At 40.9% G+C, this 27,856-nt stretch overlaps 1 protein-coding gene across 1 annotated transcript; it reads left to right on the forward strand.

Moving 5' to 3' along the window:
• On the forward strand, positions 1-27,856 carry loxl1 (lysyl oxidase-like 1). Its single transcript, XM_028014502.1, has 7 exons — positions 1-1,684; positions 6,541-6,649; positions 9,029-9,166; positions 22,515-22,671; positions 23,568-23,663; positions 24,032-24,147; positions 25,672-27,856. Exons 1-7 carry the CDS (start codon positions 625-627, stop codon positions 25,676-25,678), a joined length of 1,683 nt encoding a protein of 560 aa, XP_027870303.1. The 5' UTR covers positions 1-624; the 3' UTR covers positions 25,679-27,856.

Here is a 27,856-nt window from a genome sequence, read left to right on the forward strand (position 1 = left end):
ACGTGCATTACAATATTTTTGTAATGCCTTTGCAGCTCGTGGTGTTGACTTTGGAAACCTCATGGAAGCTTGGCTGCTGCAGGCCAGGAAACATCACTAGCACTAGGGCCATGTAGGACCTCTCCTTTAAAAGAAAAAAAAAAGTTTGAGTTTTTTCTCAGCCCATTGTAAGCAATCAGGCAAATAGAAGCTTGCTGTTGTGCAGTGAACAGGCACTTCTTTCAAGAAGGCGGAGAGCAATGCTTACTCTACTGAAGGAAGAGCCAGTAGACCGGCAAGAAGTCAGGACATATTCTCGTTGCACCAGCAGACGGTTACAGCAACAGTGGGTCTTCTGAAGCCAACTCCACTGGATGTGATTGCCTCTGAATGCAAATTCAAGCTCCTCCAATTGCTGGCAAGCAAAGAGCAACAGATGCATCAAACACAGGCTTACTTCGGAACCCTGTCTCAACACGCACACCAAAGTTGTGCCCACGGGAAGAGGATACACATGTTTTATTGACAGAACTGCAAGTGGCTTGAACCCGTGGCTGACTGGATTTATTTCTTTAAACCATTCCACCTTTCTTTTTCTCTCTCTCTTTCTCTCTTGGGGTGAACCCCTGAATCGCTTGAGCCAATATGATGTCTGTTCCTGTGGTATGTGTGATGTTTTTTCTTGTGGGCTCAGGGGAGGCTCAGGTTGCTTCACAAACTCAGGGGCAAAGCCAGAGACAGGGTCAAGAGCAGGACAGTTCCGCTACCCCTTGGAGACAGGTGATACAGTGGGAAAACAACGGACAGGTGTTCAGCCTGGTGAACAGTGGAGCTGAGTACGTTCCTGCCGGGACTGGAGGCCAAGAAAGAGCTGCCAGGGTCATTTTGTCAGATCCCCGTCCTTCACGCAGACGCCAGGGAGGCAATCTCCGTAGGCAGGCTCCACCAAGGGGGTCCTCCGAAACTGTTCGTGGCCAGGCAAGGCATCCTTTCGGTTTTGGACAAGTGCCTGATAACTGGAGGCAAACCACGGGCAGCACAGGAACCAGCCAGTTCCACGGTTCCTCGAGCAGTCAGCGTCGTCCATCGTCGTCGTCTTTTTCCTCGTCTTCATATAACATACCATCCTACCCACAATACCCATTTCCCCAACCGCCTCCCTTCCAGCCTTTTGAAGGCGGTTTTCCAGACGCCCCGGTCAGAAACTACGAGCCGCCTTTCCAGCCTGTCCCAGGCGCCGGATACAGCGGAGGAACATTTGGGACTGGACAAGGGTTTGCTGCAGGTGGATATGGAGGAGGTCTGGGCTCAGTGTTCCCTGGTTCTCCATCTGAATTCCCCGAAAACGGTTACTATTATTACCAGTCGTACGGCTACGGACCCAATCCAGTGGTACCCGCAAGTGCCCCCCAGCCACCTTTTGCAGATGGTCTGGATCACAGGTACACCCACAGCCTTTTCAATGAGGAATCTGCCCCTGCCAACCCAATCCCTGATGCCAACCAAGCGCTTCCTGTTGTGGTGGATAGACCAGGAGCTGCTGGGCAATCAGCAGTCCGAAGCCCACAATATGAGCAGTTTCCTCCCTTTGGAAGACCTCAACCTCCTTTCTCGCAGCCTTTTCCTCAAGGCAGAACCTCTCCAAACTCTGCCGTAGAGAACTCTGGTACCAACGTTGGCAATGTGTATCGAGGAGCCCAAAGAGGTATGTTACGACTTGGTTAGTGAATTACAAACCACAACACTTATCAAGTTATTTTGTAAGCATAGTTGGGCAAGTATTGATAGAGAGCTGAAGTTAATGACTAATTTACGTTTTTGGGAAATCCTGAAGCATTTTGTTTTACATTTTAAAAAGAAACAAGGTTCACGCCGTCTCTTACAGATTTGCTGAAGGTATTTCTGTCCCGAAGGAGAAAAGATGAAACGCTTCTCATCTGATCTCAGTTGTTGCTGTGCATACTAATATGAAATATGCCAAATCCGCAGGGGAGTAGGAATGCCCACCACACCCACCTTCACCCCTGCCAGCGCGCATTTGCATTTTTTTTTCTGATATTCTTGTTTTTAATTTTTGTCAGCAATCTGATGTAATCAAAATGAAACAGCTGGTTGAAAGTAAAGCCTCTTCTTTTTTTTCCCCTTTTGTTCAATTGCAAATAAAGTGAAGCTGATCCAAAGTTCATTTTCCCCTGCCAGTGAAGTTATTGAAACCAGGTGTTGCGCAAAAGCCTGTGAACATAGAGCAAGCAGACACAAAAAACACTTTGTTTTTGGAGGGGGGGGGAGTACGGAGTTACAAGAAAATTGACTGGTTCTTGAGGCATTTTGATTCTGGTAATGGCTGTGGTGACCTCATAAGTGGGCTAGTGTCAAGGGGTGTTGGTGGCTGACGTCTGGGCAGGAGAGAGGAGAACAAGGGAGGGAGAAGCGGTTCTACCCCAATCCTAGAAAGGAGGGAGAGTGGAAAGTCCCTGTAACACATGGGGTCCATTTCTTCAGCTACAGGAAATCAAATAAATATTTAGTCAGGGTACTTGGAGGAGAAAAATGAGCAGTGTGGAAGCATGCAGCCTGCTGTCCCAAAATGTTTATTGAACAAAGCAGGCACTTTCTGTGGATCTCCAAGCAACCAATTTAGATTCCTTTGAACAAGCGAGATGAAGACGTTTCTCTTGTCACTGGTAAAGATTACCACACGAGAAAAGATTAGAGATCAGAAAACAACAACATGGGTGCTTGAGCTCAGAGTGCCAGAGGCTGCGCATGCACCGAGTGCAGAGCAGATTCTCGAGCTCTCTAATGCAGGTTTATCATTTTTGTTTGTCGCTACAACCTGTTGTCCTGCACAGCAGCCGCTCTGGTGCGCTTCCCAACCATGGTTCATTAGCCGCTTTAGAGCTGTGAGCCATTTCTAGCATGCAGCACAAAAAAAGTCATCATCATGTGCATAAATGCCTTGGTGCTCTCAGTAATCACCGCAGTATAGATTCTGCTGTTAAGAGCTTTTGAAAAGCAGACATCTTTATTGTGCTACTGCGCAGTAAGACATAAACATTTTTACAGTGTTGTTGTAACTTTTCCGATGTATACTTTTAGAGTGATATCAAGAGGACAATTGTGTTTACAGGCTTTAGTACTATTTGTTTTAAACAAATAGTATTCAATGTATCCTTGAATACTGTATCCTGGACTGGCTTCTGATGCTTGTGACTTCATTTAATTTACGGTATTTTGAAGGTCTCAAATATTTTTAAATATTGCTTCAGTAATTCAAGGATGCAGCACAATACTCTTGTATTTGCCACTAAAATTGAATCACAGAGCAAAGTGATAAAATAGATACATAGCCACTTGAACACAAAGTCATCAATCCTTGGAAATTTTACATCTTCCCATCTCAAAAGCTTGTTTTATTTAGAAATTAAACCCAACAGGATTTTGAATTTATAAGACCTGAGCAATGACTCAAAGCAGGCAGTGTCCCTTAAAGATAAATAAAAACTATGTGCTGTTAGGCCAGAGAAAGCTGACGTTACCAGGATCCCTGTGAATCACAGAATCTCCACAACATTGGTGTTTGGACACCCCTGGATAACCTAACAATGCTGAAACAAACATTAAAATACCACTGGCTTTACTCTGTTCCCTTCAGCTGTACTGAGGATGACATTTGGTGTCAGTTAAAGCCAAGCAAAGTAAATGTCATGTAGAGGATGTTTCTACAGAGGAGCTCAATGGGTGGAAATTAAAGAAGTCAAACTGCAAACTGTAGTGCAGTGAGCGAGGAATAGAGACTTTCATTTCCTTCTGAAGTCAGAATCAATTACAAAATCGGATTCTGTAATTGATTAGTTTAGCGACCCAGCTAACTACTACTACCAGTGCATACTAAAAACAATGTCTTTCTCAGATTTGTACTGCACAGATGTGTAGCTACATATTCGCTAAGTGAGGTTTTATGGAGCTTTGTCTAAATGATATACTGTTAGAATTAAAATTGGTTTTGTTTCGTTACTTTACTTTAGTTTTTGAATGAAATTTCTTTCATTTCCCAGGTGAAATTCCCACTTCAAGGAAACTTGCTGCCAATTTTTCAAATTGTAATCTAGGAGATTTCAAACTCTGATTAAAAAAGGAACACGTGATTAAATGGCACTCTTTAAATAACCATATGTCATATGCTGGTTAGCGCCATGCCATCAGTCAATGGATTTACTTTGACCTTTCACTCTAAATGAAATCCTCCCCTTGCACATCAGTTTTGACTAGGCTGACCTGACAAATGGTCACAAGTTCAAAATCTGTCCTGTGAAGTCAAATGTGTATTATTTACTACCATCTAACAGGATGTAGTTAAAGGTATAGCAAAAAAATTGGAGAACCCCTGTTCTTCCTTTATCTCATATAAGCCAGAAACCCTGCCAAGACTTCTTTTCTCTGTGCCCCACTTGGAGAGTAAGAGGGTGTTGTCGCTTACAGTTGAGGGCTGATCAGCTTTGGCTTCTCGATACACTTTATACTCCTAGAAAAGACCCACTTTCACATTTAAAAAGATTAGAGGGCAGAGAACAAAGCCTTTTAAAGGAGAGGAGAAAAAAAAACAAAGTTGGACTGAGAGTGATGCTCTCAGTCCAACTGAGAAACCTCAGTCTTTCACACTGGTTTACAGTCTTTACATTGTCTGCCCCAGGAAGCCTCCCGCTGCCCTACATGTCAGCCTCAGATAGACATGTCAGATTGACAGTTTGCACAGACCGCGCAGAGGGCAAAGGCTGCACTTAAAGTTGCAGCTAAGGTAGGAAGACTCACGTAGGTGTGAAGTGCCAGGCAAATGTAGCAGGAAGTTTGCTTTCTGGGGGGTTTTTGGCTCACTTCTGTTAAGCAGATGGAATTGGAAACCGAGCTAAATTTTTGAGATGGTTTGAACAAATTCACATCAGGACTATGTCTGGCCTTCGTAAGTTGGACAGAAAAGCTTGATAAGCCTCGACAGAGATCAAGTTGGCATAGCCTTTTTAGGTAACGTTGCAGGCATACAGACCTTTACTCTGGCAAGGCGCAGTTTTTAAAACCTGCTACTGCATCGCTTAGGCATGGGCAGGTTTCCACAGTCAACATACTAGCTCCTATGGTTTAAAGTTATTTTAATGAGATGCCAGAGAAAATATTGGTGCAACTAGATTTTTTGTTTCAGCTTTATGGAGCATAGAATACCAGCACTCTCCGTCTTCCACCTGTTAAAAGAGTTGAATTTGTCTGATTTTCAGTATCTCCAGTGAGACCAAAATCGGACAATAATGGTATGGAAATTTGCTCTTATTAAGGTCAACATCTTTTTTTTGTTTGTTTGTTTAAGCTACTGACTGGACTGGCTACTGCAGCAGGCAGCCTGACCAACTAATATCAAGTTGTTTTAATTGCATTACTCTTTAAAAGGCAGAAAATCAATATATTACCAATGTTAGCAAAGTTTACTCAAATGTATACTTTAGTATGAATCCCAATGAAAATAGCAATACTTGCACGGCATGAATAGAAATATTACACTAGTCACCTGAAAACCCATTCAGTACATTTACTTTCTTTATTTTAATCATAATATATAGATTAGTCAAGCCTTTAGTTCCAGCGATTATGATGATTTTCTTCTCACAGTTAATAAAGATTATATTATTAATGTCAGACCACTAAAAATATATTTTATACAGGAACGTGGCATTAAGCATCATGAAAAGTTTAATACCTGCTTAAAGGTTGTTATTTTTTTATTAGCCCTGGTGGAAGCCTATTTTAATTTATTGAACATGATATATATACTTTTAACAAAAGTTGGAATAATTGTTGTGTTTTGGTTTTGAATAAACCAAACACAAAAAATAAAAGCAACTGAATAATGGTATGCTCGTTTTGTAAATACAGTGTGGCTTTTCTATTGAGAAGAAATTACCCCTCGCAATAACGAGCTACATGATGTAAACCAAATGAAAGCGAAGCTGAGAATGAGTTTATTACAAGCCTTTTTTTGGTCCAGTGATTCTGCAACCACAGACCTGAATGCAGCTCTTGTGGCCTCTCTCGCTCTCTCAATCAACAACTCTTATCTAGTGGCTGAACTGAAAAAAAAAAAACACAAAAAAAAACATAACCTCTTATTATAAAGTGATGATAAAATTCTGAATAGCAGAATAATTAGTGTCTGAGTCTCCCTGATGTGATCCAGACTTGAACTTGTGGGTCCTGTTGCTCAGGTTTTTTTTTTTTGCCCCTCACATCCTCAGTCGGCACCAACATATTTCACAGATCACAAAAGATAATGACCAGCATGCTAACAAGCACTCCGACAGTGCTGACCTTTGGATCGCTTCGGATATACCTGGAATGACACAGCAGCCCCACGAGTAAATTTGGCAGGTTAAATAACGTTCACTATTTTAAGGCCTAATTAACTCTTTCTTGATTATGCGGTAGCTTGAACAAACATTGGAGCATTCTGTTACAGTGTTGAATATGTTGCAATGAAAAATTAGCTTTTTGGGGGTGTTTTTTTCATCGTTTCAGGTTTGCCTGACCTGGTTCCGGATCCGAACTATGTCCAGGCTTCAACATACATCCAAAGAGCCCACATGTACTCCCTCCGCTGTGCTGCAGAGGAAAAATGCTTGTCGAGGTAAAGCAAAGTCTGCATGAGTTTCAAATGATAGACTACACATTAACTTGAAAGAAATTTGTTAACATGATTTCTAGACTTGCTGTGTTTTCACACCTGGTAGTCTGGTAGACTCTGTTCGATTGGGGAGCAAAATCGCTTTCATACTGTGCTGTGTTAAATGAATTAAATGCTTTTAAAAAAAAAAAAAAAAAATTCACCTCCTCGCCTGTGGTGGCGCTGCAACAATAACCACTGACGGAAACACCAAAACGTCTGAAGAAGAAACTGAGCACAAGTTCCTTCTTCACAAAATGAAAAAAAAAACGGAATGGTATCAGATTTTAGCTGTTATAGGATTTTTCTTTTGTTTTTCTAAGAAAAATAAAATAAAAAAAATTACTGCTCTCATGAAATTGTGTTTGCCCCTTTAAAAGGGAGTTCCTGGGGCGTGCCGTAGTGGCGCAGGGGGTTAGCACGCCCCACGTTTGGAGGCCTTAGTCCTCGACGCGGACGTCGCGGGTTCGACTCCAGGTCCCGGCGACCTTTACCGCATGTCTTTCCCCCTTCCTGTCTGCCTACTGTCGAAAAAATACAAGCCACTAGCACTGCAAAAACTCTTCGGAGAAAAAAAAAGAAAAAAAAAAGTGAGATAGACACAAGATTGCCCAAATAGCCAGAATGCTGAATGTTATAGCCAGATTTGATTGCATCTTCCAGAAGCGTTCAAAGGGGCTTGTCCAGGACCTCTCGCACCCTAATCATACCCAAAGACCAACAAGCCTCTTGTAAATGCATCCTACAGTTTATCCTACAGTTTATAACCATCTCTTAAAACACACCGTTTCAACATGAAAAACACAAAACAAAACAAGATACATATTCTTTTGTGCAAACTGTTTTTTCTTGCATTTACAAGAGGCTTGGACTAATTGGCTTGATGAAAAAAGCATGCGTGCTGACCAATCTGCACAAGAATGTCCTGCTCTCACACACTTGCAGGTTGCCAGCGGATGGAGGCTCGTTGGTCTATGGCAGGGGTGTCAAACTCCAGTCCTCAAGGGCCACTATCCTGCCGTGTTTAGATGTGCCACAGGTACAAAACACTGGAATGAAATGGGAGTTACATACACAGAAAGACACTTTATATACAAACACTTTTTTACCATCCAGACATACAGAATTATAAATAACTGGAATAGTTGTGTAAGTTAAAGACAAAACTTAATTACTTGTAAGTTTTAGACCTATGCCGACATACATCCATGGATAAAATACCACTATCGTTTTCTTCAGGTTTATTGATATTTTTTATGTCCTCTACAATTAATAGTTCATAACCGTTTAATTAGAGAACTGATATGTAGCCATTTTACAATGATGGAATATCATGTAACAAGAGAAAACTCCGACGCAACCACAGCAAAATGAGAAACAATCGAAGCACGTAGATTCACGCAAAGATAAGACATAAAAAACAAATGTAGGGAAACATGCTGTACAATATTGGCATTATTTAGAACTGAGGAATATTGAAATGCGAATATTCTTTAATTTTACGGCTTGCTTGTATCTTCCATCACTTCCGTCTTGCAGCGAGTTTCAAACGTTGCGCCTTCATTTTTCTTCTCTCTTTGCTGCTCCGTCTGTCCACGCCCACAGCCAATCAGTGGACAGGAGCGCAGCTTGCGTCACCCACCAAAACAGGGCGGCCCCGGCTGGCCCTGCTCCAAGGCAGGACCCTAAAATGCAAGGCCAGGGCCGGAAAAAAAGCCGGAAAAAAAGCCGGTAGAAAAGCTCCGAAAGCGAGCCGAGCCGGTGGAAAAGGGGCATAAGTGCTTATTTTTTCTGGGATGAAGGTTTAATGTCTGGGTTGGTGAAAAGCCTCCTCTGAGCCCCAGGCCGGGCTCTGCTGAAATGAAATGTGTTGTCCCTTTGGGTGTTCACTTTGCCCTCTTCCCGTCAGAAGCACAAAGGCCTGTATATCCTCTCTGAGTTTGCTGCAATCACCCACAGATGGGCTTTTGTAATTCGCCATCCACTCCAATGTGAACAACAGTCACAAGACTTACATCTTCAGTGGTTGTGAACTGAGGGTTATGCCTCCTTTTTCTCACAAAAAAAAAAAACAGTTTGCACAAAAGAATATGTATCTTGTTTTGTTTTGTGTTTTTCATGTTGAAACGGTGTGTTTTAAGAGATGGTTATAAACTGTAGGATAAATTATTCAGTAGATATACTTCTGGCTCGTAGTTTTCCAGTTCTGCCTCTTTTTTTAACATTTCTTTTTTACTTCCGCTGTTTTACTTATGAGAAAAAGACACGGAGACATTCCTCTCGCAAGACGTACATGTTCCCTTATCTGATTTCTGTCCCTCCATGCTTGTCTCCATCCTGTAGCTCTGCCTACCGCCCCGAGACCACCGACTATGACGTAAGGGTCCTGCTCCGATTTCCGCAGAGGGTGAAGAACAAAGGCACAGCTGACTTCATGCCCAACAGGCCTCGTCATACCTGGGAATGGCACAGCTGTCATCAGTAAGTCTGCAACGTACTTCCTATAATCTATGTAGTCAGCTACAAGTATGCAGTAGTATAGAACTGTTCACCAGTTTATGACATATTTGGTAAAATTACGTTATTATTTCACTTCAAAAAATGCAATCGATTAATGTGTCTGATGTTCAATTGTGGTTTCCAGTGAAATGTAACTCTGCTGAATTGGGATTTTTTTTATTATTATAATTGTTATTATTATTATTAGTGGTTCAAGCAAAAGTGCTTTCATTGAATTATTCACTCCCTTTGTTTTTACACCATCTTGACCTGCTACCAACTTTTCCAGCAGACAGTTTCTCTCAATGCTTTCTGTTTTTCAATTAGCGTAACGTGGAACAGTTCTGTTAATGATCTGTGAACTTCTGTATAAATTACCGTCAGAAGTAAAAGGGATGGCAGGGAAAAAGCAGCAATCCCCCATTTGGAATTGGTACAGCTATTCCATTTTACAGTTTCATTTTACTGTCTGCGAACAGTAAAGTAACATATTTATAGTTAACGTACAAAACCAAATCCACCATCGCAATATGAACTAGTTCTATCCAGGTCAAAACATTATTTCCCTGTTAGTAATATAATTTATGTCAGCTTTAGCACCCCGACCTTGGCGAACATATTTAAATGTTTTTTTTAAAATTACCATTTCACTCCAGTTCTTCTCCCTCATACATATTTTATTATGGCCAAATTCCAAAAAGGGTACTCCTGATAAACTTTATTTAGCAAGGTGGTTCACAAATGATTTGTGAATCAAACTAACTACTCTGCAAACTGTGGCCAAAGTGTGTTCCTCCAGCCAGTTTCAGGAATTCCTACCAGCACAGCTGAACTTCATATCAACTTTATCAGATTGACTATAATGCAGAACACATGTGGACTCAAGATGTCTGAACGCTCAAGTCAAATCAAAAGGTCTTTTAGTATTACTTTAATAGTGTGCACTCCTGCAGCTGCAGTCCATGTTATTGGAGCCTTTTGGATACTGTACATACTTCCTTCTGACAGCCTTGTCTGTTTTTAGTTGAATTTTACATGAAAACATAGTTAGATTTTTTTTCTTTCAAGTCTCGAAACCTAAAATTGGAGAGTGAAAACAACCAGCGCTCATGGTTTTATAAACTTCAGCGCAAGTCCGCGCCCCGAGCTAACCTAAGCAAAACACTCACATTTAGGCATCGTGGCCACAGAAGACGCACATTTTCCCCGACATTACACAAATGGCGGGGCGACTTTTATCTCGTGTCCAAACAAATCACCCTCTAAAGCCGAATCCAGGCTCTCTTTTCCTGTTCTCATCTCGGAGGAATGTTGAGTGGCCGATAGGAAGTCGGCAATGTTGTCGCTGCCTGACAGCAGTCTGACATCTACGCGGCGGTTCCCAGGAGACGGATAAACCGAGCCAATCGTTCCACTGCTTGTGCGATCAGAATCACGAATCAATACTTTTCTTCCTGTCAATTCGTCACAACAGACCGGGAGGCTGCTAAAGTATGGTGGAGTGGATGTGGGTTTCTGGGACAGTGTTTTGGTTACAACGAAATCTCTTTTCACGGGGAGAAATGCACTAGCCCAGATTCTTACAATAAACTTTGCTGCCCTACATTTTTGTCAAATACGCCGTGTTGCTTTTCCCGGCGTTCACCCCAATCTTCTGCACTGGAGCAACAAAACCAGGGAAGTGAAGCGGCGCTCTCCTGAGAATCGAGGCCTTTGAAATGTTGGGAATTGTGATTTTTTTATTTTTTTAAAACCACCAAAGACAAACATTTTCACACACTGCATATGGCCCGTTTGAGTAAGAACGGAAAGCATGGGTTTTTATTCATGTATGTGTTTTGGGGGGTTTTTTAGTCTTTTTTTTTTTTTTTAAAGTTACAAAAATATTTCCTGAATCCTACACTGATTCGCTCTCTTACGAAAGCCGTCTCAGTGTTTGTTCGGGTTTTTGGACGTGTGTCCCGCTTGCGCATTTCTGATCGCAAATGTCAGGACACTGTGAAATAGTTCTCTAAGCAACATGTTATTGTTAAATATGAATTATTAATAAAACTGTGTTTCATGCGGCCCTGAAAAAACAACAAAAAAACCCCAAAAAACTTTAAAAGTCCTGTTGTATTTGATGTGACACGAGTTGAAAAATGCCTTTGGACCATAAAAACGGAGTGGATTTATTTATTTTTTTTGTACATTACAATTACGAGGCGTTCTTTGAAATCCTGTGTGTCCTGCCAGCACTACATTCTCAGCAGGTTACGTAGGCAGTGAGGGGATCCAGGATTCCAAGGAAGCTGGGGACCCATCCAGGCAGCTTATCGTCTTTCTCATCCAGCTTTCTGCTTCTATCTCTCTTTTGTCCCTGGAAATGACAACATAAGTTATAAATAATAAACTCAGGGCAGCCTTTGAAAGGTAGTTTCCGGAACGGAAACAATGATTGTACTTTAAGCCTTTTGGGTTTTACAGACACACACTTTTTGAATGACTGTATGCCATATGTTTCTCATTATGTCCAGAGTCTCGCAAAAGTAACACTGGATTCATATTGCAGGCTTTTGTATAGTTTTGAGATCAGGCCTTTTGTTGATTCACCTTTTGCTATTGATAATAAAATTTATCCAGTCTTGGTCATATCTGTTGAGATTTTTTGCCATTCACTATGATTCTGGAGATAATGTCTAAGTTGCAAGTATCTGTAAAAATCTGTTTTTTGTGGATTAAATTCCCTTTGGATTTGTTCAAAAGATTTCATTATTGATCCATTAAAAAGCTGTGCTATAAATACCAGTCCCCATTTTGTCCATCTCTCAAACCCTGTATCCATAGTAGCTGGGCTAAAATCTGGAATCTTTGCTATTTTTACAATTTTTGATATAGAGTCAGGGAAATTAAATTTCTTTTTTATTCTTGACCAAATGTTAATCGTTTCCTTAATCCAGCAATTTTGAATTTTGAGATTTCTTTGAACCCTCCTTGTTGTAAAGGGCAGTGACTCTAGGGACAGATTTGGGCAGGCTCTTTGCTCCATATATACCCATATTGTCTCTTGATCCTTTGCTAACCATAGAGCTATGGCTCTCAGTTGAGCAGCTAAATAATAATTCTCTACTTCCGGTAAACCTAACCCTCCATTACTCTTTGAGGACTGAAGTATTTTAAATTTGATTCTTGCCTTTTTATTTGCCATACAAACCTTGATATTCTTTTATCCATCTCTTTAAAAAAGGAGTTAGGAATGGAAACTGGGAGTGATTGGAATACAAACAGTAGTCTTGGTAATACATTCATTCTGACTGTTTCTACCCTCCCCTGAGGGTCAGTGGTAGGATCTCCCATCTTTCTAGGTCTTTTATAATTTCCTTCTTCAGTTTCTCATAATTTGCTTTGAATAATTGTGAAGTTCGAGGTCTGATAATTATGCCCAAGTATCTAAATCCTTTATCGGTCCATTTGAACTTTACTTTATCTCTTAGCTGTGCTGAGCATTCCCCTGATACCATCATTGCTACTGAGTTACTTTTGTTACTCGCATACCCAGAGATATTCCCATATTCTTTAAGGCTTTCTAGTAGAGCTGGTACTGACCGGAGTGGTTCTGTTAGGAGTACTAATAGATCGTCGGCAAACAGTGATATTTTATGTTCCACCCCTCCCTCGTCTCTTATTCCCTGGATTTGTTTATTCTGTCTTATTGCTTCTGCCATCGATTCAATATTAACCGCGAATAGTAGAGGGCTTAGACAATCCCCCTGTCTAACTCCTCTCTTGAGATCAAAAAATTCTGAACAGTACCCATTAATTCGAATTTGGGATTTTGGATTTTTATAGATTACTTTCACCCATTCAACAAATTGCTGTGAAAATCCAAATCTCAATAATGTCTGGTATAAAAAACTCCATTTTACCCTGTCAAAAGCCTTTTGGGCATCTAAACTAATTAAAAGGGAGGATAATGATTTAAATTTTGTATATGACATTATATTTAATATTCTTCTAATATTGTTTGCTCCCTGCCTCCCCAGAATAAATCGCATTTGGTCTGGTCTAATCAATTTAGCTATATATTTTTGCATTCTTTTTGCCATTATACTTGTTAGTATTTTTAAATCGTTGCATAATAAGCTCACGGGTCTGTAGCCTTCACACATAGTTGGGTCTTTACCTTCTTTATAGATTACCGATATAATGGCTTCAGACCGTGATTTAGGGGTCCCCCTCTGTTAGTGCATAGTTGAATACCTTACATATTGCTGGCGTTAGTTCTTGGCTAAATGTTTTGTAGAATTCCCCTGGCAGTCCATCTGTCCCCGGAGGTTTGTTGTTTTTGAGGTTTTTAATAACATTCATAATTTCCTGTGAAGTTATAGGTCGGGTCATTTCCAGCGACTCTTCTTCTGACAAAGTTGGGAGATTAATCTTTTTGAAAAAAGAGGATGTTACATCTTCCTGAGTGTTTTTGTCCGTATTATCATATAGTTTTTTATAGTATTCTGCGAATGCTTCAGCTATTTCTTTGAGTTGTGTTTTAGTCTGCATTGTTGAGGGGTGTTTTATTTTGGGGACATGTCTATTTATTTGGGCTTTCCTAAGTTGAAATGCCAAAAGGCGACTCGCCCTATTGCCCGACTCAGAGGTCAGTCCTGACTCGGAGGCCGGTCCCAACTCGGCCCCGAGTCAGAGGCCGGCCCCGACTCAGAGGCCGGTCCCGAGTCAGAGGCCGGACCGGACTCAGAGGCCGGTCCCGAGTCAGAGGGAGGTCCCGAGCCAGGAGCCGGTCCCGAGCCAGGAGCCAGTCCCGAGCCAGGAGCCGGTCCCGAGACAGGGGCCGGACCCGAGTCAGGGGCCGGACCGGACTCAGAGGCCGGTCCCGAGTCAGAGGCAGGTCCCGAGCCAGGAGCCGGTCCCGAGCCAGGAGCCGGTCCCGAGACAGGGGCCGGACCGGACTCAGAGGCCGGTCCCGAGTCAGAGGCCGGTCCCGAGTCAGAGGCCGGCCCCGAGTCAGAGGCCGGCCCCGACTCAGAGGCCGGTCCCGAGTCAGAGGCCAGCCCCGACTCAGAGGCCGGTCCCGAGTCAGAGGCCAGCCCCGAGCCAGGGGCTGGACCGGACTCAGAGGCCGGTCCCGAGTCAGAGGCCAGCCCCGACTCAGAGGCCAGCCCCGACTCAAGGGCCGGTCCCGAGTCAGAGGCCGGTCCCGAGTCAGAGGCCGGTTCCGAGTCAGAGGCCGGTTCCGAGGCAGAGGCAGGGCGACGCTCAACATTTGGTCCATTGTTAAAATCATCTTGACTTTCTTCTAAATCTTCTCCACAGCAGATTGCCTGTTTAATCCACTTCCACGCCTTTCTAATATAATTTTTCTTAAAATGAATTTTTCTTGGACGTGCCAGGGTTCTTCGGAAGCATTCAGTGAGTTTATAAATGACCAGCGGGTTTTCACTTTTTATCATTTTAAACAATAACTCTTGTACTACATCATCATTTCCGCTGAGCAGTTGAAATATGTCCTGGCTGAGTTTTGTCTCCATCTCCTCAAAAAATATAAAATCTATGTCTTTTACTGCTTCCCAAAGTTTTGGACCAAGCTTCTTGTGGACGGGGTCGGTGTCCTTCATTTTATAACCACCATAGCTGGATCTGTAACTTGATATGTAGATCAATCTCCAAAATATTCTTTCCACCATATTTTTCCTTTGAGCTTCAGTTCCCCGTTTAAATCCCATTTCATTTGCGTCCTTTAAAAACTGTTCTGGATCCATTTCTGCCTGAGTGTAAGACTCACTCAGGCAATTTTCATCACTATACAAATCTTCATTGGGAAACAATGTCCTCCTGATCTTCATTTTTGTTGTCGTAAACATTTTCTTTTTAGGAACCGGATCCTCCAAGTGGCGTTTGAATTTTCTCACGATAAATGCATGTCCTTCTGGGTAGTCAAGAAGGGCAATTAAATTAAGACCTGAAGCATAGTGGAACGCGTCCCTCGCAATACTTTGAAAAATTCGTTCGCTCAGTTCCTCTGCTACATCTGAAAGTACGTCCACGTTTATTTCACCTGTTTTCCTTAGCAGTAAGGCCAAAAGTTTTTTGTGCTGTTCCGAAAAGATTTCCCTGACGAGATGCATGGTGGGGCCGTCTGCCACTTTCTCTATTATTTTCCAAAGGAGTTCTCCAAGAAATTTCTTCTTCCTATAATCTGGGGTGGTTTGCCCAGGATGAACTCTGTTAGAACACGTCTTTCTGACTTTGCTCCAAAAGGAGACCTTGGGTCTCACATAAACGTCGCTTTCGTTGCTCATCTTTATTCCGTCAGCTAAAGTGTCCAAATGAATTTTATGTTGACTGACCGGAGACTCAACTGATCAGTTGGTGATGTCATGGACTATGACATCACAGAGGCATCCTTAGAAGGGCCTCGGTGGCACTGACATCATTTGAAATCAGGCTGATGACATCATTGTCAGCAGCATGGCAACTGTTGCTGGGGTACTAATAGCTCACAGTGAGCATGCGCTATGAAAATAAATTATCTGTGGGCACTAAATACCAGAGGTGGGGACTCGAGTCACATGACTTGGACTCGAGTCAGACTCGAGTCGTTAAAATCACGACTTGAGACTTGACTTGAAAAAATGCTCAAAGACTCGGACTTGACTTTGACTTTTATGCCATTGACTTGGGACTTGACTCGACTTGAAGCTGTTTACTTGAAAAGACTTGATATTTTTTACTCAAAGTCTTAAAATTTAAAACACATTATTTATAAAGTGGCGTCATTAATTAATTTCACTCATTCCGTATCAATATGCGCAGACCGTCACTATGGTTTTCCTCTCTCCTTATGTATGTATGTGTACGTAGCTGCAGCACAACCAATCAAATTAACAGGATTTGGACGTTTAAAAAAACGCGGCAAAGCTACAGAGCTCAGGGAACGAAATACGAAATAACCGCTCGAATATGCTTCCGCGAGTAATTTCTTTTGGCTACGTAGGTTATGAACTTTAGACTAAAAAACGAACTGCAACTTGTAAAACATGCAAGAAGAGAATATCGGATGGAGATGCCACGACGTCCAACTTTGTCCGGCATTTGAAGCTTCACAAAGATCGGTAGGTGGCACTTTTCTTTTGCTGTAAGATAGCTGACTTTAGCTAACTTCGTGTTAGCATGTGTACTCCGGGTTAAATTGGTGATTATTTACCATAAATCCGGTCCTTCAAATGCCTCCACAAATAATGTGCACCGTGTTAGCTCAGGAAGCCGGTGGATAGTGAGCGGGGCTCTGGAACAGAAAGCAGATTCTGGACCTGAACACAGGGAACAAAGTCTCTCTGTCCCATCATGATGATGAGCCGGGTCTAGTATCATCTAAGGATGGTTGGTGTATTTGAAGACATCTACGTTGGGAAATTATATTGACAATATATTGTTTTGACAGGTCAGAGAAAAGAGGAAAAAACTGCTGTTATGGTTCTTTGTATTGTGCTGTGGAAATGTCAGCATTTTCCTCTTTTTTTATTGAATATCAAGTTTAACAGAACTGGGCAATAAAGTGGTCCAATTTAAAAATGTTTTTATACTTTGTGTTCAGCTACACATGTTCTATCATTTGAGATAAATACATATTTTAAAACGAACAAATGGTCTATTATTGGAATTTTATGTATAATTGCAAATAAAAAAAAATAAATAAATAAAAACGACTCGAAATGACTTGAAATTAAAGGTTCCTGACTTGAGACTTGACTCGACTTTTGCCTGTCTTTACTTGAGACTTGACTCGGACTTGAGGACAAAGACTTGAGACTTACTTGAGACTTGCAACACAGTGACTTGGTCACACCTCTGCTAAATACATTATTCCCACAAGTCTGAACTGGAAGTGACCTGCGCAGCTTCGCCAGAACAGGTTGGGCCAGGGAACCATTGGTCCCTCCACTTTACCCCCCTACACATTTTTATTAGTGTGAATGCTGTAGGCATTCATTCACACTATTGAGTTCCACTTTCCTGGTTGCTCCGTAAATTTCGCCACGCTTCTTCTCCTGCATACTTTGTGCTATTTTCACCATTCAATTTTTATACTACTCAGCTTGCTCTCCTAATGCCGGCTATATCTCTTGACTCCTCCCTTCCTCATTTCCTTAGTGTAAAGCCCAGCGCACACGACACGATCTTAGAGCTGTCGGCCGATTGTCGGCCCATTTTCAAAACCTGACAGACCAAACATTAGCCGACAGAAATCCTAGGTATAACGGTTCGATCGGGTTCGTTCCTGCCGTGTGGTGTCCAACAATGGGCACAAAATAATGGCTACAAGTCCAGTGAACTAATTTTAAAACCAGGCATTAATCAATGCTTTACTACAATCTACCTGCAATGCATGTGGCTAGTGTCAGCGTAAAGTCCTGACTGAATGAAAATCATTAGAACCTATTTACGTCACGTTAACGAAGAACAGCTGAAACGTTACCGGTTTCGCTCCAACTCCTCCCCTTGTCATTTCTATATTCTTTGCATGTTGAATAAACATTAATGTTGTTTCCACATATCATCTCCAATGTCTGCTGGACTTTGGGTTGCGTCCGTAATTTCCCCTCACAAAAACACGGAGGAGAATCCGCGCTTTCTGATTGGCTGCCTGTCACATTCAACAGGCTGCATTAAGATCCCAGTGGAGAAAAAAACATGATTTAGATCAGAGCTGCAACAATGATCTACCATAACACACCACACAATCTTAGAAAGACCAACGTTTTAAGATTGTTGTAAGGGGAAAAATAGGAGCAAAAAATCGTGTAGTGTGAACTATTGCATCAGGTAGTCGATGTGCCCATCTTCTCTATTTAAATCTAATTATTACTGAAGGGCAACATGATATACAGACTTCATAATCTGCCCTCTTTTGGTTGAATGCAGTATTTATTTACACTTTGGCTTTATGTTGTTTAGTTTTTTTTCCAGTACATTTTTTGTTAATGGAGACTGAGAATCCATTTTATTTTTGTTTTTGGTTGTTTTGTTGATTTTGTTTACCAGTTCCAGTGTTTAGTGTTCTTTTGAAAATAAAGTGTATCTAACTTTGGCAGGAAATCGCAGGCATTATTACATCATTTTCAGTGTAAAAAGGTCTTCAAACAATATTATCGTTTATCGCAATAATTTTTGAGACAATTAATCGTTCAGCAAAATTTGCTATCGTGACAGGCCTAGTACTCATACATTTTAACATTAATGTAATTTCTTGGGACTTTATGTTCCTCACCAGCACAAAGCAGAGTATAATTGTGAAGTAGCAGGACAATGATGCAAGGTTTCCAAATGACTACAAATAAAACTCTGAACATTGTGATGGATATTTGTTCAGCCATCCTCGGTCAATACTACAACAACGGTGCTCACATTGAAGTCTTTTAAGTGCACTTCTGCCAGATTTTCCACCAGACTGTCGAGAGCAGGGCTCTCAAACTCGCGGCCCACGGGCCAACTGTGGCCCTTGGGACGATAGTTTGTGGCCCCCGCCTTAATATGAAAGTTTAATGTTAGTGCGGCCCGCGAGTTTGATATAATTGGCACTTTTCAGTATTGTGTGCGGAGCTGAACGAACTTACCAATCACGGTGGAGTATATTGCTCTCGGGGGCGGGACATCGGCCGGGCCTATTTGCATTGATGCTGTGCAGTGTTTGTTTTACACCAAACATAGAGTTCTGCATGTTCACCAAACGGTTTTATTTTGGTCCAATAGGAGGGAAAGGTCCGCAATTTGTAGCAAATTGCAAATGAGGCCACAAAGTTAAGTGCATGACTAATAGTTACCCTTCCATAAAATTCTGCCTCTCCAACGTACCTTTGACATTTTGACTAATTTTGTGAGGAATATTCTCTCTCCCAGGCCTTGTAGGGTTGGGTGAACAGCCATGTGCTGGTAGGTTTGTGAGGCTGTTTCTGTTTTTCGGTGAAGAACTGAACAGTTTTCTCTAATTACAGCTATTTTCTACGGAGCCGCTTAGGGGAAATGGGGAAAAATGTTTCTTTTGCGTTACCTCGCAATACGCTTAATGTAATGTTTGCTGGTCTATTTTGTATACAGTCACAAATGTCAATTTAAAGTGTCAAATGTATACACATTTAAAAGGCCTCAGTGAAAACGTGTTTATTATTATTAACTCTTTGGTGCAAAAAAACTGATTGATAATCAATTTATTCAATGCACTACTGTTTACTACTATCCTACAATTTTCAGCCGCAACCATGCTCCACATACAGCCCAATCCAATACACAAATTCTCCGATTGACAGTCATTCAGCTCTACAGAGGCCTGGCAACAGGCCATTTATCTGATTCAGATGTACTGAAGAAGGGATGCATCCAAAAGCTGCAGGATAGCAGCTCATACGGACTGGACTTGGGCACCCTTAAGGGCTGTGAATTCTTAAAAGCACTATGAATCTTTAAAAAGACAGATTCAGGACTGTTAGCGTGTCGGCGAGAGGATAAATTACAGACAGCCAGAACCGTGACAACACTACGGTGTTCTGTATTCCATAACAGCAGACAGGTTTCTACCTGGATGTTATTTTTAGTCAGTCACCTGTCTCCCGAAACATATGAGTCCTTGAATGTTTACTTGTTCCAATAGTGGAACGTGCACACTTTCCCTTAAAAGTCAACTAACAATCTTTAATGACTTTTCCAGTAAAACTGGAGGCTGTTTTGAGAGTTGGGAGATGAAGTAAGGCAAAAAGGGCAATATTTTCATATTCTGAGATTTTCTGACAATAAGAGACTGTAGGAGCTGCTTACCTCACCGACATATTTAAAGCCAGCAGCACTGAGTCATATGTGGAATATGTACAGAGTTACAGCATGATGGGGAAGAAAAAACGCACAAAAGTAGTTGTTACAGCAGTAAGTTGGACTTAATTTAAGTAATACTTAAGTTTATCCGTAAGTATGGTAGCATTGAGATCAGCATTTCTTTCATTTTCACCCAAATGATTGGGTTAACAGTGAAACCCAACAATATGGTTGATGATTGGGTTTCCTTCAGTGTAACCCAATCTCAGTGTACTTTATTAAAGTAGCCATATTAGTATGTAAGTAGCCACTACCAGGTAGTAGGTGTTTGTCTGAATAATATGCCAACATATTATTTGCAAAAAACCAGCGATCAGGCCCAAAACCTGGGAGTAGTGATGGACTCTGACCTGAACCTCCAGAGTCACATAAAGACAGTTACAAAGTCGGCCTTCTATCACCTGAAGAACATTTCCAGGATTAAAGGACTAATGTCTCAGCCAGATCTAGAGAAACTCATTCATGCGTTCATCTTCAGTCGTATTGATTATTGCAACAGCGTCTTCACAGGTCTGTCCAACAAATCAATCAAACAGCTGCAGCTGATCCAGAATGCTGCTGCTCGCGTTCTCACTAAAACCAGGAAGATAGAGCACATAACACCAGTTTTAAAGTCCCTCCACTGGCTCCCTGTAGCTCAAAGAATAGACTTTAAAATACTGTTGTTAGTTTATAAATCACTGAACGGCTTAGCACCACAATACATTAAAGATCTGCTGTTGTTGTATCAACCTTCCAGACCTCTCAGGTCTTCTGGTTCTGGTTCTGCTCTGCATCCCCAGAACCAGAACCAAACGAGGAGAAGCAGCTTTCAGCATCTATGCACCACAAATTTGGAACAAACTTCCAGAAAACTGTAAAACAGCTGAAACACTGACTTCCTTTAAATCTAGACTGAAAACCCACCTGTTTAGAATTGTATTTGAAATGTAATCAATTACAAATTTATTGATGGAACTTAACTTAATGTCGTGTTTTGATTGTTGATTCTATGTTGCATTGTGTTTCTGTGTTTGTAATGATGTAAAGCACTTTGAAATGCCTTGCTGCTGAAATGTGCTATACAAATAAAATTTGATTGATTGATTTTTTGATTGAACATCTCCTCTGATGGCTGATGAATGTACACTAGCGCCATGGCTGAATTATGAATATATATTTGTAGCTGTTTACATAACATTGCTTAATTATTAATAATTAAGCAATGTTTCAATGACATAATTTTCAATGACTTATTGCGTATACAAGCTTATTCACACTTGATTGTAATTTAATTTCTCATTTAATGGAAACACCAAATTTACAAAATTGTGTTTTTTTTTACATTAGCAGAAAACAGACAAAGAATCGCGCACATTTGTAATGGAAACACAGCTGATATTGTGCATAAAGTCGCCAGTAGCAACAAATAAAAGTAGAACTTTTCTCTTCTCTACTGAATTATGTTGCTGTCATTCCCTGCCAAAACGCACACTCGTCACCAAGCGGCGTAATTATGAGCACGGCAGGCTTGTGAAAGTGAAAAGCAACCTGGGGGTCACTTTAATACTTGGGAGAGCACCAACGCATGCAGCAGTTAACACCTCAGATGATTTCAAATGGACCAGCTCATTGACTCGGTCTCTCACCAAGAGTAACTCCACGATTCACGCTACGGTTCGGCTGAGAGTCGATCAGTGGCCTTGTGTATCCAGGCTTGCCTAAGCTCCTACAGCTGTGCAAACACGCATCCACAAACAAACAAACGCACGCCGCGACGTGCACACCCCGACCCTGCCACACACACACATACTTGCCGAGGCAAACAAAGATGTGTGTGCATGCTCTTGGAAGCAGCGACGCGCAGGCCTGTGCGCAAATTCCCACACGCAGACGGCTCCGATCTCGTACAAGCTAATTAACTAAAAATGTATCCAACGTTAGGGCGGCGATGCCTTGCTTCAGCTATGCTTTAATAAAAGCATTAATTAATATCCATTATCCTCTGATCAGTCATGATGATGTGCTGTCAAGGAGCAGCTTTGCTCATGAAGACGTTACCTTCTGAGGTCAACAGTTTCAATACACACAACATAAATCTATTACAACCACAAGTTACATTGTGAGCTGCTTGTGTTTTATTTAAGGTAACTATCATTACAAGTGTATTTTTAAAAAGTACTAAACAGTTTGGAGTTTTTATATTTGATACACATGACAGTGTGACCTGTTGAGTAGTTGAGTGGCTGGTTGAGAAGTAAGTGGAACATTACATCTATGATATCAATGTATGTTTCGGTCTTTTCAGTCTGTTACAAAGGTTCAATAGAAAGAAATATGAGAAAGAAACAGTGTAGAGTTTCTAAATATCCTAACGTATCCATACTGTAACAGGAACATGAAAGTCCCAGAGCGATGGAAATACACCGGATTTGAACCCATGACCCTTCTTGTTCGTTCCCCCTCACGTGTTATGAAATGTGTATTTTGACAGACATTACCACAGCATGGACGAGTTCAGCCATTACGATTTGCTGGAGGTCGGCACGGGCCGCAAGGTGGCAGAGGGACACAAGGCCAGCTTTTGCCTGGAGGACACCACCTGTGACTTCGGTCACCTGAAGCGCTACGCCTGCACTTCTCACACTCAGGTAATGTCACAAACTAAAGTAGAATAATCAGCTGTAAAAGGGAATTATATGTCGGTATTTTTTTTATTTATTTATTTTTTGCTGGAACAAACGTGCCCTTCAAAAATTTGACAATTTTATTAAATTGGGCGAGAGATGGGGTACATCCCAGATAGCTCGCCACTGCAACGTCACAGGGCAACACAAAGACACATATAACCAACAACCACGCATACAAACACTCACAGGGCAACTTAGAGAGACCAGTTAACCTAGCAATCATGTTCAGTCAATGTTTTTGGACTGTGGGAGGAAGCCAGAGAACCCAGAGAGAACCCACCATGCACAGGGAGAACATGCAGAAAGACCCCGGGCAGGGAATTGAACCCAGGACCTTCTTGCTGCAAGGCAACAGCTCTACCCACTGTGCCACTGTGCAGTATATCCCACTCACACTCAGTATGATATACTGAGATGAAATTACGCACAGGTTGAACTCTAGTTACAAATTCTAGGGAACAAAAAAAAAACAAATTATTGGATAATATTTTAGGGATAGTAGGTTGTCACCATTAGCGTATAAATGTGTACGTGAATGGATGAATGAATGTAGTGTGAAGCACTTTGAGGTTGATAAAGTGCAATAGTAGTACAGGTCATATCAGAGTAAAGAGGGGGTCAATACAATTATACTTAGTGGCACATTCCTCAGTTATTATATTTTTTGTTTTTGCGGTTGGTTAATCCAATAAAATCAGTATAGAATGCATTGAACTTTTGTGCTTGCAACATGAGAAACATGGGAGACGTTCACCGGGTAGGAATAATTTAGCAAGGCACCTGCGTTTGACCTCTGGAGCTTAGTCCAATCAGTATTCTTTTCAAAGTCTCTCCTCCTTCCCCCGCTGCCTCTTCAGGGTCTGAGTCCAGGCTGCTACGATACCTACAATGCTGATATTGACTGCCAGTGGATCGATATCACCGACATCAAGCCTGGAAACTACATACTAAAGGTGAGAGTCTGCAGAGAACTGGATGTGCATTGAAACGTGAAGTTTGTAGACCGCAAGCGCGGCTGCATTTCATAGAAACGGGAGAGGGTCAGGGCCACAAAAACAAATTGATCCGATTCATAAAGTTTTCAGCTTCCAGGTGAGAGACGGTGTTTTTTTCGGGCTGCAGTTCGCTTCCTTCCTGAATTGTTTGTCTGGTCACATTTTCTGTGCCTTGGAAAAGGAAAAAAAGATGGAGTTATAATTAGTTTGAAAGCAGTACCAGGTCGTGCTTGTGCATGTGTGTTGTTTGCCCCCCGAGTTTTGACATTATTCTGAACGGCTTCACCTCCTTTCCTTTGTGTGTGTCTTTTTTTTTCCCCCTCCAGCTTGTGGTGAACCCCAAATTCTTGGTGCTCGAGTCGGATTTCACCAACAACGTGGTGAGGTGCAACATTCACTACACCGGGCGATTCGTCACAACAAACAACTGCAAGTTAGCGCAGTGAGTAAAGTACTCTACAGAGCACTTAAACGAAAATGGTAGATTTTAATCGTCTCTAACTGGTAGACCTCGAGCTACAGCTGTTAAATCTTTCACATCGGTGTTTGTTTTTGTAAGTTAAACCAATACTCTACCAATCGAATCACTGACGCTCGTCTTTATAAGAGAGCAGAGACTAAATACCCTCATACAGGGAGCCTCATAATGTTTTGAGACATTTAAGGAACTTAATAGGTTCCTGACTAAAATATTTGATGGTTTAATGTATTATGCTCTCATTCTCCCTTGAAGATTAACAGCCTCTCAAAGTTTGATATTTTCCCTCAGAAGGGGCGCCAAGGGTATTGAACTTGCAAATAGCTCTACTAGAAAGTGTATCACTGCAGTAAAATTAGTCCCAGATCCTCTCGAAAAGAGCTATTATAGAGGTTCAAGTACTACAGCCAGCCTCTCTTATGCGTGAAATAAAGACTTATTTGTCAAAGCATGTCTAAAATTAGGTGAAACGCGCTAGCTCGGTTTAAACGTTGACAGAGAGAAAATGGCATACTTTAAGCAAAGGCTTAAAAAGCTGCCACCAAAATCTATAAATGAATTAAGAATGTATTTTTTTTCCCCCACCTTTACCTGCTTTTCAGTGATATATGGGCACTGACCTTGAAATTTTAGATGCGTGAAAAAGAAGTCAAACCAAACGTTGACGTTTAGAAAAGTATCAGAAATATACAGTATGTATTCTTTAAATATGACCTCAAATATGTATATGAAGGCCAAGACTATTGTTGACGGCTAAAAATATACAAAAAATACACGGCACAAATTTAGTACCGGTTCTTTCCAAAATTCTAACCTTTTCAGAAAGGTTTGAGAATCTAAATAAATATTTTCTGTAACTGTAAAAACTGACAACGTTGTCTCATTTTCTGACTTTTTTTTAATCTCATTTTCTCATATTTCCAATGTTTTTTCAGAACATCAGAATACAGATCTTTTTTCGTTGTACAAGTAAAATTGATCAAATTTCATTGATTTCTTTTTAGATACGGTAAAAAACAAAAAGCTAAAAAAAAGTATCACAATTTGTTATTAGAAAATCTTGATCAAATGTTTTTCACACTGTTCATTTGTAGAAGGATTTGTCTTGAAGAAAACAAACATTTAAAAAACAATCCCTAATGGAGTTTAATCCATAGGCCCTATTTCACCTATTTGTATCAAGTCCTTCAGATTTACAGCCTTCTCGCTCTGATTTAATTTAAAAGTCAAACTGTGGACAGCGGTATAGGACGGCATAAAGGTTTCAAATTCTGTTTCTTTTTCTCAAACATCCTATAAATAACAAATAAAGAGTAATTCCAAAATTGAGCATTTACAAAAAATTTCATACTGTGTCCGTGTATGACGAAAATTATGTGGAAGTGCAGCAGGCAGATTTTTGTTTTCTTTTTCAAATGGCACTGAAATGTTGCACTGAGTGCTAAACTTCTAGCAAAAATGTAAAACATTTTCTGTTTTCCTTCGCAGGTCTTGATCCAGCATAGGAGTTCTGCCACATTATAGTGATATTCCACTGAAATGTGAATGGAATCCATTTGTTCTTGGATAAATCTAATTTTTTTTCTGTTTGATTTTTCTATTTTTTATTTTTTTAAATTCTGTTTAGTGTGGTGCTTTGGGATTCATGAGCCAACAGCAAACCAGAGTTTCGCTAGGTCTAAAAACACGGAGGTTTAAACATCCACACTTTACCTTTTATTTGCATAATGCATCTCACACATTGGCATCCCGATAACGCGCCAGCGGCTCGCGCAGCCCCACATTTCCTGCTAAGAGCGCTTTTATGTGTTTCAAATGACAGCGTTACCAGCCTGGCTCGGCTACGTGGTATAGTTCACATCACTGACTCCTTGAAAAGCCGTGTTTACTGTATTTCCACGCAGTTGAGGCTCATTTCAGCCACAATTCAACACACGAAATTAGGGAGAACGACGGTCCGCATTCATCCGTGCTGTGTGGCAACACACAGAAATGCCCAGTGATTCAGAAGAGCTATAATTTGTCAGTTTGTGTTCGTCTTTCTCTCTTAACCACCTTGGCAGACCAGCATGGGATCTTGTGATTTTTTTTTTTTCTTTTTTCCGGCCACATCCTGTTAAATGTGTTGACGGTGAGAAGAAGACAGCAGGACTAATTTGCATGTGTTAACATCAAGACATACCATTCGTTAACAGGCCACGGAAAGCCAGACTCTCTGCAAAAACAAAACAAAAAAGAAAACAAGGGAGTTGCATATCTTGGCAGAAAACTGTGCTTTGAAGAAAACGAGACTTGCGGCATTCTTTTTGCTGAATTATTATTACCCTTTTTTATTTGTATTTCACACTCCAACACTGGTCAGATGGCACATGGGTCATCTCTACCTTTTTTAAAGAATGTTTATACAGATATTCAACCAACGTATGATTTTAGTGATGGAGATCATTTTATGTAACTGATTGTAATTTGCTTATTCACTTTTATCTGTTACTGTAATTGCTCAGTTTAACTTTGGTATGTTTTTTTTCTCAATTATTCAAAAAACCCCAAAAAAACCAATAAACATAAAAGAAACCGGCGCTGCAGATACTTTGCGTACAATGCAGGCAGTGTAGAGTTGCAGAAAGCCTTCTCTTCCTACCTCTCCCATTGAGCGAGTCGTCGCTTCCAAGACCTTTCATCCGCAGACAGTTTTAAGTTAGAAGCGCGAAACCCGAATGTGTTTGCTGAGGTAATTATTTAAATGATTCCTGCACGAATCAACTCTAATTTGATGGCAAAACTGCATCTCAAGAGGAACACCAACAACTGTAGGATTTGACTTTTGCTAATGCTTCCGACTTCCTACAGAAAGCACTTTCTGGTGACAAGCTAATCCTTGTATATCAATAATGTATTGGTCAAATAATGCAGCGACGTGATTTTTGGAAGCATATTTTATGTCAAGTTCAGAGCAGGTATACTCATTGTTACTGTAGGGCTTTCATTTAGTACTGTAAATGATCAGATCTTTTGATTTGATATTTAGTAGCTTGTAAAAAAAAACAACACATTTCTTGGACCTTAAATGTCCCATTGTAACATACAGAATGCTTGGAAAGGAGAGCATGTGTCACAGCTTACTGGTGCTATTTCAGAGCTGGACTGTGGATCTTTTGGTTAGCTTAGTTCACACAAAGCTAGAAGCTATTCATGTCAAAACTTTGCTTAGACCCTTAGTGTGAAGTTTACCTGTTATTACATGAATTTGTACAACCTATGTCCGCCTTCCCGGAGCCCTGAATGGGAAAAGTGAGTGAAGTGTCATTTCATCTGGTTAGCTCAAGTCATTATTATTATTATTTTTTTACATCTGAAATGACAAGGAGAGTAAACCAAAGACATGGGATTTTTGTTTTTGTGCCGACAAATATTTACAACTGTGTTTGATATTCCCATGCGATAAGCAGATGTACAACTTTTTACTTAAAAAGATGTAACTTGTACTGTAACATTAATTGAAAAGAGGTCCCGAATTGCACACCACATTGTTAGATCACAATTTACATAGACAAAAATGAATACAAACACCAAAGGGTCTGACGTTCAAACCTTTTGACATGTTTTGATCCAGTGTTGTAATTTTCTAACAGTGAAATGAAAAAAAAAAAAGCCAATAAATACATTAATGTCT

Source organism: Xiphophorus couchianus, chromosome 4 (genome assembly GCF_001444195.1).
Source record: "Xiphophorus couchianus chromosome 4, X_couchianus-1.0, whole genome shotgun sequence".
Lineage (NCBI taxonomy): Eukaryota > Metazoa > Chordata > Actinopteri > Cyprinodontiformes > Poeciliidae > Xiphophorus > Xiphophorus couchianus.

Coding starts and splice junctions, on each gene's coding strand:
- loxl1 (XM_028014502.1), top strand. CDS start 625: ATGATGTCTGTTCCTGTGGTATGTGTGATGTTTTTTCTTGTGGGCTCA. Junction 22,672..23,567: donor CCTGCACTTCTCACACTCAG/GTAATGTCACAA, acceptor CTGCCTCTTCAG/GGTCTGAGTCCAGGCTGCTA. Junction 23,664..24,031: donor CTGGAAACTACATACTAAAG/GTGAGAGTCTGC, acceptor TTCCCCCTCCAG/CTTGTGGTGAACCCCAAATT.